General features: G+C 35.7%; 1 protein-coding gene across 1 annotated transcript in view; it reads right to left on the bottom strand.

The window, feature by feature from the left end:
* LOC143256453 (nuclear receptor-interacting protein 3-like) overlaps nucleotides 1-15387 on the bottom strand; it is a 29575-nt gene extending 14188 nt beyond the window's left edge. Inside the window, exons 1-2 of the mRNA XM_076513700.1 lie at nucleotides 15072-15387; nucleotides 198-368 (exon numbers count right to left, since the gene is read on the bottom strand). Coding sequence (XP_076369815.1) covers nucleotides 198-320 — 123 coding nt within the window. The 5' untranslated portion in view covers nucleotides 321-368; nucleotides 15072-15387. The remainder of the gene's footprint in view (nucleotides 1-197; nucleotides 369-15071) is intronic.
* Nucleotides 15388-15752: the final 365 nt, after the last annotated feature.

Genomic DNA, 15752 nt, shown 5'->3' on the forward strand with positions numbered 1-15752 from the left:
CTGCTAAATTAGGGACGGCTAGCGCAGATAGCCCTCGAGTAGCTTTGCGCGAAATTCAAAACAAACCAAATCAAAGGAGTAAATTTTACTATTCATTACAAAAATCGTCAAAATAGTGAACGAAAACAGTTTTTTATTAAACACAGCAAAACATAAACTCGTGACGACTTAACAAAACAGACTCGTTTTTCAAATACCTTTCCAAACGAAGCTGCTTCTGTTTCTAGTAGTTCCTCGACAGACGCACGACTGTGTAACCGTCGCTGTTGTCTTCGCAGCGCAATCTGGCGAATGTCGAACTTATCTTCATCTTCCATCATTTTTCTTGTTATTACAGGAAAATCGAAGCATTATGAATTTGCAGTTAACTGTAAAGATATTAATCCATTTAAGAATAATGTTTTCGTACTGAAATCTCAACTCCCATCGATATATAACAAAACAGAAAAATTATGGGGCCTCCGTACGACATTTGCAATTTTAGGTAAATTAACAATATAATCGTGATTCTGCCAACATTAAAAAAGGTAAAGTAACCATTATTGTTTGTTTTGACTTTTCGCGCAAAGCCACAAGAGAGCTATCTGCGCTAGTCATCTTTAATTCAGCGATAGAACACTAGATTCAAATCCTCGTCACATCAAACATGCTCGCCCTTTCAGCCATGGGAGCGTTATAGTGTGAAAGTCAATCCCGCTATTCGTTGGCAAAAGAGTAGCCGAAGATCTGGCAGTAGGTGGTGATGACTAGCTGTCTTCCCTCTAGTCTTACAGTTAGCACAGATTGTTCTCATGTAGCTTTGCGCGACATTTAAAACAAACAAACAAAACAAGCAACACGAGGGAAAAAGTAACGAGACAACTCAAACCACTTATAGACCGGAAAAGGTCATGTTCGATTGGACCTCTTCCTCCTGAGGGTTAGATTCCCCTCGGTGGACTCAACAGATAACCTGATGTGGTTTTGCTATAAGAAACACACACATCTTCCTCCTTAATTTAATAATTACTGTTTGTTTGTTGTTGCTTTTTTTAATTTCTCGCAAAGCTACACGAGAACAATCTGTGCTAACCGTCCCTAAGTTAGCACTTTAAGACTAGGGAGAAAGCAATTAGGCATCACGACATACCGCCAACTTTTGGGCTACTATTTTACCAATGAATAGAGGGATTAAACATCACATTGTAATGTGAACACGGCTGAAACGGAGAGCATATATGGTGTAATTACAAGTCGAACACCCTTAACACCTGGCCATGCCGTGTGGTTAACCTCTATTCATTTAACCCTGCAGATGATTTGGGCTACAACAACTGTATGTATGAATGATAAAATAATGGATAATAGTATGTATATGCTAACAATTTATTTTTCTGTTTTTACCACTGTATAATACCGAATAACATTTTTTTTTTTAATTTTGGATTTCAGGCAAAGTGACACAAGGGCTATATGCGCTAGCCGTTTCTAATTTAGCAGTGTAAGACTAGAGGGAAGGCAGATAATCATCACCATCTACTGCCAGCATTTGAGCTACTCTTTTACCAACGAATAGTGGGATTGACAGTAACATTAAAATGCTCCCACGGCTGAAAAGACAACCATGTTTGGTGTGACGGGGATGCGAACCCGCGACCCTCAGATTACGAGTCGCACGTCTTAACCCACCTCGAATAACAAATTCGATTGTCATAACATTACTGACAAACCTAAATTAATTTCGGTTACTATATGGTGAAGTGAAACGGACTCAGAATGTTATGGGTGAAGGAATGGATGATTATAGTATATAGCAGAGACTTCACTAAGTGAAACGGACTCAGAATGTTATAGGTGAAGGAATGGATGATTATAGTATATAGCAGAGACTTCACTAAGTGAAACGGACTCAGAATGTTATGGATGAAGGAATGGATGATTATAGTATATAGCAGAGACTTCACCAAGTGAAACGGACTCAGAATGTTATGGGTGAAGGAATGGATGATTATAGTATATAGCAGAGACTTCACTAAGTGAAACGGACTCAGAATGTTATGGGTGAAGGAATGGATGATTATAGTATATAGCAGAGACTTCACTAAGTGAAACGGACTCAGAATGTTATGGGTGAAAGAATGGATGATTATAGTATATAACAGAGACTTCACTAAGTGAAACGAACTTAGAATGTTATGGGTGAAGGAATGGATGATTATACTATATAACACAGAGTTCACTAACGATTCAATGGGTCTAGGCCCTCTCTTATTTATAATTTTGCGTCCTCACGCTATAAAGTGTGCCTCTCCTAGCTATAGGCCAATAATTTATGATATTACATACTCTTCATAAAATGAAACGCAAAAGGGATATTTTTTATTTTAAAGAGAAATATATGTAATAACGTTACAAGCTTAGAGTATGTGATGTTACACGTGTTAAGGCACTGATTGTCAGACCAAAATGACAATAAAAGTTGTGCACTTTGAAAACGGAGGAAAACATCGGATTTTTCGCCAAAACGCATTCGTGTCCAATAAATTTGTTTGAGAGATCTGCAGGTTCTGCAAGTGCAAAATCCCTATAAAAGTGACGGGTTCTCGGTTTCCATAATTCAGTGTTGAGCCACCGACAGGCAATACAGTTACGCCAAGACTGACTGAAGCACAACGCAACAACGCCATTTGTCGTTGGAAGCAGGCGAATCTCGATCAGATGTTGCCAGAGCTGTGAATGTCCACCCAAGCACCATCACAAAGCTATGGAATCGTCACCAACAACATGGATCAACTTGTGACCGTCCACGATCTGGCAGACCTCGTGTGACCACGCCTGCACAAGATCGCTACATTCGGTTACGTCACCTTCGGGATAGGACCACCACTGCGACGTCTACTGCCTCAACCATACCAGGGCTACGTAGGATTTTTGATCAGACCGTACGCAACCGTCGACGAGATTCTTAGGCCCCATGTGCAACCCATCATAGTGAACGTCAACGACGTTTTTCAACATGACAACGCCCATCCTCACACAGCCCGACTCACCACTGTCTTCTTGAAACACCACAACATCAACGTTCTTCACTGGCCCTCCAGAACACCAGATTTAAACCCAATCGTACATCTTTGAAACGAGTTGGACCGACGTCTACGACGGCGACAACCTCAACCGCAGACTCTACCTCAGCTTGCAGCAGCTTTGCAGGCTGAGTGGACAGCCATTCCACAGGATGTGATTCGTCATCTCATCGCTTCCATGGGCAGGAGATGCCAAGCAGTTATTAATGCTCACGGGGGGCATACTCGTTATTGACGTTGAGTGACGTTAAACTTCAACTAGTGAGCGTGGACTTCGCCTTTGCAGACTTTGGATGTTCAGCAGTGAATGTGCAAAGTTTCACACATGTCATACAAAACTACCCGGAATAAACTTGTTAACAATATGTCTCAAATTTTGCCTTTTGCGTTTCTTTTTTGGAAGAGTATATTTAAACTTAGTGTATGATCCGCGTGGATCAATTTCAATTATGTTTGCTGAAATCGTATAGCGTCTATCAATTTGATTGCACCACCCTTTCCAAAATCCTAGATCCGCTGCTGATCACAACAAAACATATGAAGAAGGAACGTATGAATGAATGTATCACACAACACTGTTTTATGATAACATATATGTTGAAAATTTAACAAATACCTTTAGCTTCCAAACCAAGAACCTGCTGTTTACGAAAATGTACATCTTAACCCTGAACCTGAATTTTTTATACACTTGATATAATTTGTCAGTTAGACTATTCTTTCACATTAAAGCTCAAAATGTTCCAATAAAAACTAAAACTTTGAGGTACTTATTTAAAGTATGGAAAATAAACAAATGTTTTTGTTTTACCTTATAATTTCACCAAGAGATAGACCCTGCATTCGAACACAAACCCAATCCTAACAGGATTTTTAATTTTCGAGTTGTTTTTATTTATTTAACATTTTTAGAATTCAGTATGCATTACGTACGGTACCTGAATTTCTATATGCTTACACAATAATTATATAATTGTAAAATCAGAGCCAAATACTTTTTAAGACTCATAATGTAGGTAAAGTAATATTTGAAATTATACACGGAGTTTTATTTACATTAAAATGTATTAACACCACATGCTACATTTTAAACTCTGAATATAGTGCTTTTCTGTTAAGTATATTATTGTGAAATTAACACCAGCTGTTACATTTTAAAACACCGAATGTAGCGCTATACTGTTTACCATTTGCAATACAACGTGTGATTAATCTATAATAATAAAAGAGTGTGTCTGTATGTGGGTATAACCGCCATAATTCTAAGACGAAATAACCTAATAACCTAAAATTTTGCACACATACGAAGTTGAATCTCAGGTTGTGCATCGATGTATCACTACTTACCCACATGGGTGCATCGATGTATCACTACTCACCCACGTGGGTGCGCAAGCGCATGTTTTTAATAAGGAAAGCTGGTGAAAACCACATAGGAAATAATATGTGACTGTCATATCACCAAGAAGAAAGGATTTAGGAACCTGAAATTTTGCACTCATACTAAATGAGCACTGAGGATGTGCATCTGGGTATTATTACTTATTTTATTTACGCGCATGTCCGTCTTTTTAATGAGACAAGCTAGCGACAAACCACACAGAAAAGAAGTGGTTCATTATATTGTAAATAGAAATCACAGACAGATACGCACGTATGCTCTCACACACGTGCGTATCTTTGCAAATGTGGCTACCATAAACCAGGAGGAAAGAACCTAGAAACATGAAATTTTGTAACTATACTAAATAGACTCTGGGGATTTCACCTGGTTATTATTACTAGCCTACGTGCCTGCGCATAATTTTAATGAGGAAAGCTAGAGAAAAAATATATAGAAAAGAAATGTTTCCTTAAATATCAAAATCTAATATATAGAAAAGTCAGTGCATTTGTTTAACAATGCATTCCAACAATGGCTTTCATGTCATGTTGGAACGCATTATCAGCAAAAAAAAATTATCTAATATTGTTGTTAATCTAGTACTGAAAGTATAAAACTGAATGTATACTCTATAAAACGTTGAAAAATATTTGCTGAATTCGTAATTTAGAGTCTCTGTTGATTAAGGAGATTTGTTTTTATTAAAAACGTTGGTGATACGACAGAAAATACCTTAATTTGAAAATGATTTAAGTTAAAAAAATTCAAGCGTGACGTGACACACACTGGCTTTTATAAAGCTTTGATAATAGCGTGACGTATAGTGACATCTATGTTATTTATAAAATAGCTATATAGAATGAAATGAAATAACTTTCGTTAACTTAATGAAATGATATGTCCTCTTATACAACACCATTTAATATATAGAAAAGCTAAGATGTTTTGTTCCAAGAATGGCTTTTATGTCATGTCGTTTAGCAACATAAGTATATAGGTTATGCTAAAATGGCTCCGGAATATACGCGCACACTGACATAGTCATCTGGAATATATCAACCTCGTAACCTGAGTGAAACTGAGTACTTTCGCTAGTCTTTTATAATAATAAAAGGGCGTGTTTCTGGATCTGTATGTCTGTGTGTATAAAAGAGGAAGGAACTTAGAAACCTGAAATTGTGTACATATATTAAGTGGACCTTGAGGGCGTGCACTTGAGTATTATTACTTATCCACATGCATGTACATCTTTTTCATGAGGCAAGATAGCGAAATAACACATAGGAAATAAATGTTTTATGCTCCTGGGAAATAAAAAAAAATGTTTATAGTATTTTTATTGTTTTTCTATGCTAAAATAAGTTCAGAATACACACATTAACGTACATATTCAACCAGAATATATCAACTTAAGGAGACGAGCAAAGACGGGTACTTTCGCTTGTCCAATATAAAGGCAACACAGTAAAATGTGGACGTTCTAAGATGACTTACGTATTTACTGTTGAGCTTCTATCTAACCAAATAACGCCAACACAGCAAAATTTAGGATGTTGTAGATTACCTAAAATGACAAAGGTATTTACAGAATAGCTGTAGTTTAATCCACTGTAAAGGAGTATTCAGGCAAAAAGGAAGACATGAAATGTATTTTGAGGGCATTATAGGCTTCAAGCGTTCTTATTGCAACCACTAACACTGAACAATAAAAAAAACTGTTACTGAAAAAAAAATAAAGTGATTCAGGATAATTTGTTTATGTTGATTTCTAAAATGTGTTCAGAAGTTATTCAATATCTCTAGATTTTGAGTTATTTCAATATCTCAATATTTTATAAGCACCATGTTAAATACAATTCAATCAACTCAAAGCAATAGATTATGCTGTTAAATTATGTTTACTTGGACAGCGTAATGGGCAAAAGGCGTACACTTTTAATAACTTCAATCATTCACGCTAGGCCCGGCATGGCCAGGTGGGTTAAGGCGTTTTACTCGTAACCTGAGGGTCGCGGGTTTGAATCCCCGTCGCACCTAACATGATCGCCCTTTCAGCCGCGGGGGCGTTATAATTATACGGTCAATCCCACTATTCGTTGGTAAAAGAGTAGCCCAAAGGTTGGCAGTGGGTGGTGATGACTAGCTGCCTTCCCTCCAGTCTTACACTGCTAAATTACGGGCGGCTAGCTCAGATAGCCCTCGAGTACCTTTGCGCAAAATTCAAAACAAACAAATCAAACCATTCACTCTAATGTATTAGTGTAAAATTACAATTATATTGTTCATTTACACCATTTGTTCTTGATTTAATTGTTGTAAAGTGGACCAGTTTTCCTTCGTTGTGTCATAATAAAGTCCGGTCTTCTTCCTCACGTCATACCTATGATAAAATAAAATTTTGTTTTTAAAATTATTTCAACTTTAGTTCTGTAAGTACAAATTATTTTCTATTTATTTAGAAAATAATCTGAAATAATGGCTGCTTCAAGTAAAGTCCGAAATTGTAAAAAATGACCCAAACTGTTTCTGCTACATTTGTGGACAATATATTACAGCTTCACCAAGGAAAATCATCATACTTAAGGTAAAGGTAACTGACTACCACTCTTTTGAATGTAAAATAAATAACAAAGAGAAACATTGAGCTCTACATGTGTGTTATACAGCTTGCACATCTGATCTGACACAACGGCTAAATAAGAAAAGAGTAAATATACCACTTGGAGATACCATGGTATAGTGTAAACCCAAAGATTATCCAACCGACTTTTATTTTTACATTACTTATGTTTCTAGATATTCGTACAAAACTAAACAATACGCTAAATATCCATATATTACATCTAAAATGAAACCAACGCCTCATAAGAATGGTCTTCTAATCCCACATTCACCAGCGAATTGCGAAACAGAAGAGTTATCCTGTGAAGAAGACAAAGAGTCATCTTCATCTTGTAATTTTACTTCTGTGACGTCTCAACATAATCTGTCTCATTTGATCATACAAGATGAGTTAAATGATCTGATTCGTGATTTGTCTCTATTAAAGCATCATGGGAAATTTCCTGTCTCTAGATTACAGCAATGGAATTTATTAGCTCTGAGAACAAGAGTTTCAGTTCACCATCAAAGTCCTGCCTCTCATTACAACGTACACGTTACTTTATGTTTCTGTACAAATGTTGATGTATTAATAGAAGACTTTGGAACTGAACACCATCCTCAAGAACGAATACTTTTTATCAACTCATCTACACTTAGTCTGTACTTTTACACGTTGAGAACAACAAGCCCTCGATTTCTGTTACTCATGACGTGAACATGGAAGAAACGTATCAAAGCAAACATACTATATATTTTTTAATGAAATGTTCAATGAATAATTAAAGTATCAGCTAGTTAGTTAGTTATCACCATTAGATTCCATCTAGGAACATAAGGCCGCAATCGCTTGCGGATTCTTCAACAAGTATTTAAGTGAGTAGGTTGTTAGCCCACTGCACCGAGCCGTCCCTAATTTAGCAGTGTAAGACTAGAGGGAAGGCAGCTAGTCATCACCACCCACCGCCAACTCTTGGGCTACTCTTTTACCAACGAATAGTGGGATTGACCGTCACATTATGACGCCCACACGGCTGGGAGGGCGAGCATGTTTGGCGCGACGCGGGCGCGAACCGGCGACCCTCGAATTACGAGTCGCACGCCTTACGCGCTTGGCCATGCCAGGCCCAATTAAAGTATTATAGCAAATGTATTTTCACTATATGTAAGAATATTTTCAATAAATCTGTCACCACGTGAACACCAGTGGCGATCAATAATGTTCAACATGATTTTTAGAATCAGCATCGTCAGAAACAGTTGAGAGAGAATGTTTGTTGTTCAGTCATCGGTAAAATGAGACACGAAACATCTTTTTAAAATTAGCCTTATTTAAAAAAAATATCAAAATGTTCACGATCCGTGTAATGCATGTAAACATTCCCGTAAGTAGTTTTCTTTTTCATTGTTCTTTGCGATAATTCAGAATCCGTGCATGGTCAAGTAGCATTGGTTTGTCACGAAAGCTCACGTGAAGAGATTCATTTTTGTGCTTTATCAACCAATGAGAAAGCACGTGTGGTGGGCACTGTGTATTCCGGCCCCAAGAAAACACTAATATTTTAATTAGTGGACTGGATTCGCGCTGACTGAAAGATGTTTATTACTTACTTTATTTGGACCAATCTCCTGATACCCAAAATGGCGGACTACAGGAAGTAGATTTAGTGGTGTGTTGTCAGGAAGTACATAAAAACTGTTTTGTTTCTTTGTTGTTAAGCACAAAGTTACACAATGTGCCATTTGTGCTTGTTAACAAGGGCAACGAAACACATTTTTCTTTGCGTCATGTACAGCGGTATGTCTCCGGATTTAGAACGCTAAAATCAGGGGTTCAATTCCCCTCGGTGGGCTGAGCAGATAGCCCGATGTGGCTTTGCTATAAGAAAACACACACACACACACACACACTTTGCGTCATAAGCCCAGACACCTCCGTCTGTAGCTTGAACACATGAAAATAAAGTATGGTATTTATTATGCGTGTAAAATAACATGTAACCTAATTATAAACAAGGACAACATTCCAGTGTGGGGTGTCACTCCTCCAAGAATACAAGGAAAACCCAATAATAAAATACCAGTTTTACGCTTTTACTGTGTGTGTTGTAAATCTAAATAGAACTATCGAAAGCTGGGCCACATATATTGTTGAACTTTTATTTTTAAAAAATCTAAGAGCTTCGATCCCTGAACCTTGGTATGAATCCCCCTCCAACTTATATATTGAATGATGTTGTTACTAACATGAAAGGCTATTATTTGTTCACAACTGTGACAATAGTTTTATAATAAACTATATTTTTACTTTATGTAAAATACTGGCAGTAAATTTGGCATCAAACTCAACCTTCGAGGCAATTATACACTGCTTAAATGCTGTGTTTAATAGCCTGCAAGGTGTATTCGAATTCGTTTCAAAGTTATTTAATGTGTTTACAAACTAACGAGTTTGACAGTTATCTATACATATACTTTAGATTTACTTTCCTTTAAAAGTTAGTTCAGAAGCTTGCTGTACAGACACTTTAAATTTACATTTCTCGATATGCCAGCAAACATCTTAATGAATATATATCGAGCAAATTTAAAATTCTGAAAGATTCGTATTTTCACGTGTTATTTTGTTTGACATCTAAAACATACAGGGTTAATTTTCGATAAAAACGTTTCCTAAGTGTTTTGGCGCCACTTTAAATAGAGGTAAGAATACAGAAGTAATAGCAGTTGGGTATGTTTGTTTGCGTGTTTTCTTATAGCAAAGCCATATCATTGCTCTGCTGAGTCTACGAACCAGAATCGAACTCCTGATTTTAGCGTTGTAAATTCGTAGACTTACCGCTGCACCAGTGGGGACCGGTGGTTAAGTAACGTTAGTTGGAAATATAGATATAAATAACACTAGGCTAGTTAGTCATTACTATTTATTGTTGATGTGCACGTGTGAATGCAACCGCCATTACTGAGTGTTGAAGTTCGAACTAGCAAATGGTGTAAAAATGTTGAAAGTAACAGTCGCCCGTTTAAGTCAAGACCAGAAAGAACGAAAGAAGCACAATGCTATGCCATTAACTGTTACACCTACCGTACCCATTCCACAAATAAATAAAACCTTGTTGTATAATATATTAAGTTACAGTGGGCGACATCGAACTATTGTTGACGTTTATATTTAGTTTCAAGTTATATATGCAAGTTTTTTGGAAGGCATTTCACTTATACATGTCTGCATCACAGTTTGATAGCTTTTAATTTGAAACGCTGACAGTATTAAGTACTCACATAAGTTGAAATAATTATTCACGACATTCTAATGTCACTTACTGGTCAGTCAGCTATACTGTACATAGAGATGTCGTCAAAACAAACACTGTCTACAGATACATGTTCTAAATTAATTCATTTTTGATGCTATCACTGAGTATGAAGATAGAAGTTTATTTATTACTAACTGGTGCAACCGTCCCCTAATTTGAAGTTATGTAGATTCGTGATTTATGAATGTTTTTTATTGGAACATGAACATTTGCTTCTCTTATATACAGTTGTGAAAAACTGCACAAACGCCCATAAAAATTATAAAACACAAAATGTTAAACCTCACTTTTTCATGTATCTCCGTGTGGATTAGAAAATCTTTCATGCCAAATTTTAGTGGAAATCCATCAACAGGGGGCGAAGTAGTGGCAAAACACGCACATCAAAACAGCAAAAAGCAAAACTAAAAATGTGTATGAGCATCCGCAAGAAACTGATGAACCTCCATACCAGTTTCTGTGAATATGAGTCCTCATCCTGGAAAGTAGTAACACAGTTTCTCAAATAAATGTGATTCAATTTTATTATACTCATAAAATAAATGTGCTCAATTATTTTCGCCCTCTTCAATTAAGAACATTGAATATTTGAAGGTAGATATATATAAATAACATTATCTACTGCCACCCACCACCCTAAAAAAAAAGACATGATGCGTCACCTATAGTTCATTAGTAACAATACTTGAGATGTATATTTTTCTGTGACACACAACATACATTGAGAAAAAATAACATATTTTAATTTTAAGATTTTCATCTGGATTTACATCCAATCCATTCTTCATATCACTGATCAGATATGTGTGTTTTGGGAAAGAATTTTGCAACAATTTCTAAGTTAAAATCAAGTTTAGACAATCTTGGCTTGACAGATTTATTAAAATCAAATTTTCCACTTTCGATGGAAAATGGCCAAGAATTGTCAGGTGAAATCGTCTTTCTATTGTAAATTCATAGTTATGTGTTTTCTTAGAACAAAGTCACATGCAAAAAATATATATGCCACATGCAGTTATATACTATGCCCAGCGAGGCGAATCGAACCCCTGATTTTTGAATTGTAAATCCGAAGACTTACCGCTGTCCTCTCGGATGACTTCTAAATTCACCTGGTGGACTTTGAAAGTTCAACACATAGGAATGGTAGCCGCTTGCTCATGCCAAAAGTCACGTGATTTTCAATATAATTTAATTGTATCTTTGACAACAATTATGAGTAAGAATTACGAAAACGAAAAAAAAAGTATAAAAAAAGATATTTTATTAAATTACTAAAGAATATGGAAATAATCTGTTTTGATAAAATAACAAGGTAAATATAATTTAAAATAACTTTTGAATAAACAATTGATAAATGAATAGAAAAGAATTAAAAGCATATTTATTACGCTTAAACTAATTGTTTTTAAACATATTTTGACGTATTTTATTCATGTAATGGCTGCACTTTATATTTTGGAAAATATATATTTAATTCATATTAAGTTGAAAACTGGTTTGTTTGTTTGTTTGTTTTTTAATTTCGCACAAAGCTACCGGAGGGCTATCTGTGCTAGCCGTCCCTAATTTAGCAGTGTAAGACTAGAGAGAAGGCAGTTAGTCATCACCATCCACCGCCAACTCTTGGTCCGCTCTTTACCAACAAATAGTGGGATTGACCGTCACATTATAACGCCCCCACAGCTGAAAGCATATTTGGTGCGACGGAGATTCGAACCCACGACCCTCAGATTACGAGTTGCACGCTTTAACACGCTTGGCGATGCCGGGCCTTGAAAACTGCTAATTGAAAGTTTTTACTGTAGCTCATCTGTAAAATTATGTCCTGTAGAGTAACTTTTGAAGTCACGACACCGGTAGAAAATGACGTAGAGTCCAAGAATTCTAGTGATTAATTTGATTTGTTTTTGAATTTCACGCAAAGCCGTCCTTAATTTAGCAGTGTAAGACTAGAGAGAAGGCAGTTAGTCATCACCACCCACAGCCAACTCTTGGCCTACTCTTTACCGACAAATAGTGGGATTGACCGTCACTTATAACGCCCCCCACGGCTGAAAGCATGTTTGGTGCGACGGGGATTCGAACCCACGACCCTCAGATCATGAGTCGAGCGCCTTAACCACCTGGCCATGCCGGGCCTCGATATGAAATAGCGTAGAGTTCAGGAGTTCTAGTGTTATTTGTATGTACAGATAGAAAACTTTATTCATGTTTTGGCTATATATACATATAGAGGCGTCCGTGCGGGAGGGGCAAGAGGGGACACTGATCCCCTAGAAAGTAAGAAACATAATTATTTCTTTATTTATTCAACATATGTATATGATTTTTTTTATTCATTTTACAATTTTACACTACTTTGTTCCTCCCTGGAAAGATACCTGTAGACGCCTATGTATAATACATATAAACATGGTGGTATCGATGCAGCATCTGTCATGTTGAATGAGGTCACTGCCCTGTGTTTTTGAAAGCAATATGATATACGACATGATTTCGTTGTTGGGCCGTACCGCGATCAATGATCCAATGAGTTAGGCTCTTTGTCTAGTACAGATATTTTAAAACATTTTTAGTTTAGTGATTTCTAAGGTGAACAAAAACAGTTCGCAGCTTAAGAAAAAACAGGAAAAGCGCACGGAAATTTCAACATACGAAATTTTTCTACTTATGACTTACTAAGTTATATCACGAAAATTACGTGTAGGACTAGCAATAATCTGTTCGAACACGCGCCTTTCGCAACGGGCTAGGTGTAATATTCACTAACTCGTCTACACAATTGCACATGTTAAGTATTTACATATTTAAAAGTTGGCACACTTTCAGTACAGGTTACAATTTTTTTGTACATAAAAAATTGTGTTTCAATGAAACATTTTTACAAAAGATTTGTTTATTAAAATGAAGTCTATTTCGTTACTAGTCTGAGTGCAAAGTGGTTTCATGTTACGATTAAAAATTATTCTTCGTTCCAGTAATCTCAGGTATTATTTGTGTAATCTCTATTATCTCCTAAACACATTTCAAACGTTTGTTTTCACAAGACTTTATATTTTGTTATTTTCTGTACTCTGACTACGTGGGATCTGTTACATGACCAACCTCGTAACCATCATAAACAGAATCTATTTGAAACAAATTTAGTCTCACAGACTGAAAAAAAAAAACGTTTCTGGTTTTATTATTAATAAAAACTTTATTTTTACAGGTGCGTAACCTTTTATTTGTTGTATATAAGTTTTTAAAGTTTAATATTCCCTACATGAAACTTCAATTTACATGTAAACCCCGATTGAAGAATAAATTTAAATTAAAAATGTTCCAAATCCAAGCTGGTGGCTAACGATGTTAAAACTGATTACAAAGAAGCTCGAATAAGAATGGATGAAATGGAGATGTGGCAGTTGTACAGTACGTTTTACAACAGTAATAGTACTAAAGACTGGATCTAATAAACACAGACCTGACTTAATATAGATATGCTGACGAATTAGTAAGCTGTAATCATATGAATAAACGATCTTTAAAATATGGTTTGGTTGTTGTTAAGCGCAAAACTACACAATGAGCTATTTGTATTTTGCCCACCACAGGTTTCAAAGCTCAGTTTTTAGCGTTATGTGCTCTCAGACATACCGTTGAGGTGCTCTAGAGCTTTTACTGCCTTGCATGCATATATGCATCTCTACCGTGTTTATATGACATATATACGTCCACATCTACCCATCCATACACATACACACATATATATTTATATACAGGGTATCTTAGAAGTATGGAACCATAAATAAAATAGACATTATATTACTAAAGTTCAACAAACACGTTTATAATTATTGTTGTACGTATTTCATGACATAGTATACCAATAGTTGATACATGTGTAGTTCTTAAAGCATGCAATTTTAATCTATATAAATATAACAATACTGTCTGCTGTATGTCCATGTAACTACTTATCTATATAAATATAATAGTACTGTCTGTTGTATGTTAATGTAATTACTTATATATATAAGTATAGCAATACTGTATGCTGTATGTCTATGTAACTACTTCACATGGTGTGGGTTGACCTTCACGTTGGTATGATGATTCCTTGGAGAGATACATATAATTCTTCAGTTTCACATTTTGTGATTGTTATTCACGTTTTTTTACCACTTGTTGATGGACATTCCATAAATCTGGCATGGAGGTTCATGGAGAAAACACAAATCTTCAGTCATGTTTTTTGCATTCTTCGGTTTTTGAGGGCGCTTTTTACTGCTATTTTGGCCTCAGTTGAGGAACTAATTATATGTATGGATTCAAACTATTAGAACACCCTGCATAAACGATAAACTTTCGATAAAAGATAAATTATAGGTCAATATAGCGTTTCAAGAACGTAATAAATGTCAAAGACATAACACCTACATAAAAATGTGATGTCTCTTTTCAATGCTATTTTTTTATTTAAAAAAATGCCGTTGTAATAAATTTACTGTTATTTACTTGAGTTATTTTAATATTTTCAACTTTATGCCTATTTCAACTTTAGGAAATAAGTCCTCAATTGTATATGTCATTTATCAAATTGATTGTTAATAAGCAGATCATTTATATCTCACAAGAAAATGGACATCAACATAAGTTAATGAATAACTTTCATAAAAATGCTATATATATATATATAATATACCATATTTTTAAACTTACCGTTAGTTCGTTCATGATGATTTTTTGCAAACAAACAAAAAAATTCCACTAGTAGAACTAGACTTAATCAGTATTCCTTCTGTTTGATGTAGCACACCGTTCGACAACGGTAACATTAACTGTTGGCGAATCAAATATATGCAAAACGACGTGAAGTATTCTGATGGAGGGTATGTTCAAAACATTTCGTGGCTCACATGTCGCCTAGCAACGGCGTTGCGTTTGCCAAGCACTGTTGGCGGTATTAGGGCAATCGACAGTCTTGCCACATCCGGGTATTTTGCGAATGATGTGGAAAAAAAAGAAAGAGACATTAAGTTTGTATTTAATTAAATACTGTTTCCTGTTGTCGTAACGGAACTTTTTGTAAAACGATGCACGCATTGACAAACATTATCTGTTTCTATATCTAGGATTAGTTTTTAAATTCTTCCTTGTTAAGGAATTGCTCTCAAAATAAAAAAAAAATTAATAGAGAACAATCTTGGAGGAGACGTATCAAAATACGCTTGTAGAGATTTCCGTATTAAAACGTATTTATAGTCGAAGCGCTGAATTTTCAACATAAATACTCTTATCAAACGTGGAAAAAAAATCATAATTTTGAAGTGATGGGCTTAGATCTCGTCTGAGGGCCTGACACGGTTAAATGAGTGGTAAGACCGTTCTGCTCGCAATCTG

The sequence above is a fragment of the Tachypleus tridentatus genome, chromosome 7 (assembly GCF_004210375.1).
Source record: "Tachypleus tridentatus isolate NWPU-2018 chromosome 7, ASM421037v1, whole genome shotgun sequence".
Lineage (NCBI taxonomy): Eukaryota > Metazoa > Arthropoda > Merostomata > Xiphosura > Limulidae > Tachypleus > Tachypleus tridentatus.